At 42.8% G+C, this 6685-nt stretch overlaps 1 protein-coding gene across 1 annotated transcript; it reads left to right on the top strand.

Annotated features, from left to right (window-relative positions):
* Positions 1–2878: 2878 nt before the first annotated feature.
* On the top strand, positions 2879–3463 carry LOC139187172 (RNA polymerase II subunit A C-terminal domain phosphatase SSU72 like protein 3-like). The gene has a single exon (XM_070803181.1). The coding sequence runs from the start codon at positions 2879–2881 to the stop codon at positions 3461–3463; it is 585 nt and encodes a 194-aa protein (XP_070659282.1).
* The last annotated feature ends 3222 nt before the right edge of the window (positions 3464–6685 follow it).

The raw sequence follows: 6685 nt of genomic DNA, 5'->3' as shown, positions 1-6685 counted from the left end.
CAAAGCTTTGAAATAGATTTTTCAGAGCTCCAGAGGAAGATATATACCATGAATTCCTGTGTATTTTCTCAAAGTTCAGTTCAGTTCAGTTCAGTCTCTCAGTCGTGTCCGACTCTTTGCAACCCCATGAACCGCAGCACGCCAGGGCTCCCTGTCCATCACCAACTTCCGGAGTCCACCCAAACCTATGTTCATTGAGTTAGTGATGCCATCCAACCATCTCATCCTCTGTCATCCCCTTCTCTTCCTGCCCTCAACCTTTCCCAGCATCAGGTTCTTTTCAAATGAGTCAGCTCTTTGCATCAGGTGGCCAGAGTACTGGAGTTTCAGCTTCAGCATCAGTCCTTCCAATGAATATTCAGGACTGATTTCCTTTAGGATGGACTGGTTGGATCTCCTTGCAGTCCAAGGGATTCTCAAGAGTTTTCTCCAACAACACAGTTCAAAAGCATCAATTCTTCAGCATTCAGCTTTCTTTATAGTTCAACTCTCACATCCATACATGACTATTGAAAAAACCATAGCTTTGAGTAGACGGACCTTTGTTGGCAAAGTAATGTCTCTGCTTTTTGATATGCTGTCTAGGTTGGTCATAGCTTTTCTTCCAAGGAGTAGGTGTCTTTTAATTTCATGGCTGCAGTCACCATCTGCAGTGATTTTGGAGCCCAAGAAAATAAAGGCTCTCACTGTTTCCATTGTTTCCCCATCTATTTGCCATGGAGTGATGGAACTGGATGCCATGATCATAGTTTTTTGAATATTGAGTTTTAAGCCAGCTTTTTCCCTCTCCTCTTTTACCTTCCTCAAGAGGCTCTTTAATTCCTCTTTGCTTTCTGCCATAAGGGTGGTGTCATCAGCATACCTGAGGGTAATGATATTTCTCCAGGCAATCTTGATTCCAGCTTGTGTTTCATCCAGTTTGGCATTTTGCATGATGTGCTCTTCATAGAAGCTAAATAAGCAGGGTGACACTATACAGGCTTAACGTACTCCTTTCCCAAATTGGAACCAGTCTGTTGTTCCATGTCTGGCTCTAACTGTTGCTTCTTGACCTGCATACAGGTTTCTCAGGAGGCAGTAACAGTGTCTGGTATTCCCATCTCTTTAGGAATTTTCCACAGTTTGTTGTGATCCACACAGTCAAAGGCTTTACTGTAGTTAATAAAGCAGAAGTAGATGTTTTGATACTTAATGATTCAACTATTATTATTTAGTCTTGTTAGATGGACTGTTCTCCTTTATTTCTGCATTCTCTCGCTTCACTGATTAAGCTTATCCTTTAGCTAATTTTTTTCACAGACAAAAGCAGGCAGAGGACATAGTGGGGAAAGACCATAGGGTCCTGTTCTGTTTCACTTTGAGCTCAAGATCTTGCTATACAAGGTTTGTTAGACCCCTTCAGGTTTGTGTCACTACTCTAATACAATTTCATGCTGTATGTAGCTTCTGACTACCTTTTCATTTATGCCTGGTGTTTCTTTGACAAGATTTTTCTCTTTTGAATGTCCTGCTTCCCTTGTATTCTTGATGCCCTGTTTTGAACAAATTCTCACAGCTTCCAAGTATCAATCGAAGCTCAGAAACCCCTGCTTTGGGTCAGTTGTTCTCACACCTTGGTGTACATTGTGATCATCTGATGGACTTTGTACATCCCAGATCTCTGGGCTTCACTCCCAGATTTTCCGATTTGGTGGCCTGGGGTCCAAAGTTACCTTACCCATCATTCTGGGTCAATGTTAGTGTCCTGGCTTTGGGTTTCATACTTGGAGAAGATCAAGTGTGTTCACTGAGGTAGGACTCCTTCAATGTGACAATCACTACAATTGACAGAGGCACAGAGACCAAAAATCTGTGAGTTTCTAAATGGGTGTTACTCCTGAACCATTTTGAAGGAATAAGACTGTCTCTCCTTATTGTTTGGTGTATGGTTCATAATTTTTAGGTCTATATCCTTGCTATGTCAACTCTGTAAATTGACAAAAGAAATGGAATGAAAATTACTGTATTTCAGTATAGAGTGGACAGAGCTATACTTGAAAACATGGGAAAGCCATGGAGGTGGCTCTAGGCCCTGAAGGAACATCATGAACTCAAGAAAATCAAATGGAGGATGTGCGTGTTTTGAAACTCCTGTAACACTAACAGGAGGGATGTTTTCCAAACAGTTGTTTTGTACACTGGTGAATCTTGTTATTATTTATGGGCAAAATTATGTGTTTCTGCTGTAATTTAACAAAATTACAATTCTAGATTATCAACTGAGGGAAATAAATATGAAAAAACGGTTGCAATTCTATGTATAATGAATTAACTGTAAGTTTGAAAACTTCAAACATACTTTCCACATGCATGTTCTCAGGTCACTAGAGAGACTGATGACAAACTTGAAAGTAGTCTGGATAAGTCTAATATGCTTAGTAGCCTCTTGCAAATGTGACCCAGAGGACGAAGCAGAGACTATAAAACACTCCCACATGGGAGGAGGCCAGGGTGGAGAGCAGATATTCAGGTGATTGAATTGCCAATCTCAGCCTCATACACACAGGCACATACAGGGTTAACTGTACCTGGCAAAGGCCTCCAGGGTGGCAAGGGAGCAGGATGGACACCTACTGGCAGTTGAATCAGGCGATTGGATCACCGAGTTGTTCTGGTCACCCCATTGGGTCCACTGTCTAAATCCAATCACTCAAGAGTTAAGCCAATCACCAGTCAAGAGGTCTCCGCCCACATTGGGCCCATACCTCCATATAAAGGCCTTCTCTCTGATTCAAATGCTCATTACAACTGGACCCAGCTGGTCATCTCCCTGGCCTTCAGAGTCCCTCTCAGACCCTGAAGTCCTCCTGTCCAGCTGGAGTCCCAGGAGGCTGCCGCCATGCCCTCCTCCCCACTCAGGGTGGCTGTGGTCTGCATGAGCAATGTCAACAGGAGCATGGAAGCCCACCGCGTCCTCAGCAAGAATGGGTTCCATGTCAGGTCTTTTGGAGCCGGATCCCACGTGAGGCTCCCAGGAGGGGCACACAGGCCACGTGTGCTGTACGACTTCTCCACGTCCTACAAGAAGATGCACAGCGACCTCTCCTCTAAAGACCAAAAGCGCTACAAAAGAAATGGAGTCTTACACATCCTGAAAAGAAATGAGAGAATCAAGCCTGGCCCAGAAAGGTTTCAAGAGTGCCCAGATCCCTTTGACGTCATCTTCACCTGTGGGCAGAGGGCCTATAACCGGGTGGTAGCCGACCTGTGTGCCAGGGATCAGGAGACCTGGCAGCCTGTGCCAGTCGTCAACGTGGACATAGACGACACCCTGGAGGCAGCCAGCCTTGGAGCCTCGATCATCTGTGAGCTCTGCCAGGGTCTCCAGCAGGCAGATGACACGCAAAGTCGTCTGGCCGAGCTGCTCCAGGCAGCGAAGGAGAAAACAGGACGGAGCTTTCTGCACACGGTCTGCTTCTACTGAGGAAGCATCTTGGCTGGTTTCAGCTCCTTTGTCGGTAAGAACCTGTGCCTGGACTCTTGAGCTGCTGGGTATTTTCTGGGAGAGGCTTCTTCAAAGCCATTTCTGCTAAAGGCCGTCTATGTATGATCTGTTGTCAGGTACACCCCACCCAGTGAAAGAGGTGGAGGAGGACAGCATCACATGGCACGGGGAACATGGAACACCGGTAGACATGCCAACCCTTCCAATGTGGGGAACAACAGTGTGGAACTGGACCTGGAAGGAAGAACTCAGTGCTCACAGGGTTCTGCAAGGAGGTTAATCTCGAGGACTCTCTTTACTGGATGGACTATCAAGTCTGATCACAGAGCCTGGGACAAGCAATGAAGTGAAGGATATTCTGAGAAAAAGGAACAGTGTCTATTTTATTGATCTATATGGATACTAATTTCCTTTTGTTCTTTCGGCATGGTGTGTTGATACGACAGGTTGTTTTTTTCTTAAGTGGGATGGGAATACACTGAGTGGAAATTATATTGAATTGGAAATATTTTTGCTTTTAGATTGTATGTCTTTGATGAATGACTGCTTTATTAGAAACTCAGGGTAGATCATATGTAGCTTTTTGGGGGAAAATCCAAGCATGATTTGTTTAATCAAATCACGCATTTATGAAATAAGATTATAAATCGGTGTAGTCTGTGGTCACATTTATTACTAAAATCCAAGCCCTATCTGTTGAACTATGTAGCTTATTTAAATAAAACAAAATGAAATAAATCAAAATAATACTCTTTAATTTAATAAAATGTATCCTCTATGACCCTTTTCCCAGAATATTGGAAATAAAAGCAAAAATCAACAAATGGGACATAATTAAACTTAAAAGCTTCTGCACAACAAAGGAAACTCTAAGCAAGGTGCAAAGACAGACTTCAGAATGGGAGAAAATAATAGCAAATAAAGCAACTGACAAACAACTAATCTCAAAAATATACAAGCAACTCCTGCAGCTCAATTCCAGAAAAATCAATGACCCAATCAAAAAATGGGCCAAGGAACTAAATAGACATTTCTCCAAAGAAGACATACAGATGGCTAACAAACACATGAAAAGATGCTCAACATCACTCCTTATCAGAGAAATGCAAATCAAAACCACAATGAGATACCATTTCACACCAGTCAGAATGGCTGCGATCCAAAAGTCTACAAGCAATAAATGCTGGAGAGGGTGTGGAGAAAAGGGAACCCTCTTACACCATTGGTGGGAATGCAAACTAGTCCAGCCACTATGGAGCACAGTGTGGAGATTCCTTATAAAAACTGGAAATAGAACTGCCTTATGGCCCAGCAATCCCACTGCTGGGCATACACACTGAGGAAACCAGAATTGAAAGAGGCACGTGTACCCCAATGTTCATCCCAACACTGTTTATAATAGCCAGGTTATGGAAGCAACCTAGATGTCCATCAGCAGATGAATGGATAAGAAAGCAGTGGTACATGTACACAATGGAGTATTACTCAGCCATTAAAAAGAATACATTTGAATCAGTTCTAATGAGGTGGATGAAACTGGAACCTATTATACAGAGTGAAGTAAGCCAGAAAGGAAAACATCAATACAGTATACTAATGCATATATATGGAATTTAGAAAGATGGTAATGATAACCCTGTATGAAAGATAGCAAAAGAGACACAGACGTATAGAACAGTCTTTTGGACTCTGTGAGAGAGGGAGAGGGTGGGATGATTTGGGAAAATGGCATTGAAACATGTATAATATCATATGAAATGAATCACCAGTCCAGGTTCGATGTATGATACTGGATGCTTGGGGCTGGTGCACTGGGACGACCCAGAGGGATGGTATGGGGAGGGAGGTGGGAGGGGGGTTCAGGATGGGGAACATGTATATATCTGTGGCAGATTCATGTTGATGTATGGCAAAACCAATACAAAATTGTAAAGTAATTAACCTGCAATTAAAATAAATAAATTTTTATAAAAAGAAAAAAAAAAAAAGAAAAGGTGTCTTCTCATTTGTGGTAGTGGATAGATCTTACCAACTGGGTGTCTTGATTTCCTTTTTTCAAAGCCTATAAATCTCATGTAGAAAAGCATTCTTTTCTCTTGAGAATTTACTTCTTGCTTCAAACATTCATTGTTTTGTGTTTTGTGCTCCTCTGAAAATGGATCCTCATTGCTCGGCAGTGAAACATTCTTGGTTCTGAGCAGCTGTGCCACAGGGTCCTGTGTGACTCACAGGAGAAAATAAAGGAGAGGTAGTTGGGATGATGAAGTCGTTTACTCATTATCAGAAATTAAGTGTGGACTTTATTATCCGTGTAGGTGGCATGGAGTGCCATGGATCTGGAGGGATCAGGGAGTACAGGACATCCTGAGGACAGGAGTGCACTGACGAGTAGGAAGGTGGCTCTGCATAGGGGGAGAAGCTGTGGGACCAGAGGGAGGTTTTGGAGTTGAAAAGACAAGACTTGATGAAGAGAAGAGAGAAGGATGGATATAGAAGCACTCTCAATTTCTGTCTTTCCCCACACGTGAGCAGGTGCATCTATATCTAAAGGGGGCAGTGGTAGGGAGGTGACGTTTTCTTTCCTGGTAGAGTCAGTGGTATTCAAGATCAATCTCTCATCTGATGGGGGACAGTCACGGTCAGGAATGGAGAGGGAGTAGGAGTCGGCTGAGATGATCTTTTCCAATGATGGGACCACAAAATTGAAGTAGGGAGATCTAGGAGCCCTTTGAAAGAAAGAGAAATGATTTTTCCAGGTGAACTTATTTTGCCAGAAAATCCACATGCAGAAAAAGCTGTTGGTTGAATTCCTGTCTGTAGGGATATGCAGGAGGCAAATATGAGACAGTGCAACTGGTTCAAAAACTGTAGATGTTACACAGAAGTGACTATAGTAATGCCACTTAACATAGTATAGTAAGTATCCATGGAAAAATAAGGGGAATGGAACTGGATGAAATGGATGCTGAAGCACAGTTTGTCTAAGAGCTATTAGAGTTGAAAAAAAAAAAATTGGAAGGTGGGTGGTTGAAGGTTGGTGAATATTCTGCTTTGGATTTTGATGTAGTGGCACAGATCTGGGTGGATGTATGGAAGCTCCTGTCACAGGGGAGTGTGCAGAAAAGGCAGTTGGGGAAGAAGTGACAATACCAAATTTTGTTGGTGTTGAATGTGTGATGTGTGCACTTGTAGGGTTTGTTA

Source organism: Bos indicus, chromosome 15 (genome assembly GCF_029378745.1).
Source record: "Bos indicus isolate NIAB-ARS_2022 breed Sahiwal x Tharparkar chromosome 15, NIAB-ARS_B.indTharparkar_mat_pri_1.0, whole genome shotgun sequence".
NCBI lineage: Eukaryota > Metazoa > Chordata > Mammalia > Artiodactyla > Bovidae > Bos > Bos indicus.
Note: the sequence above shows the minus strand (reverse complement) of the source record. Positions and strands in the feature narration are given on the sequence as shown.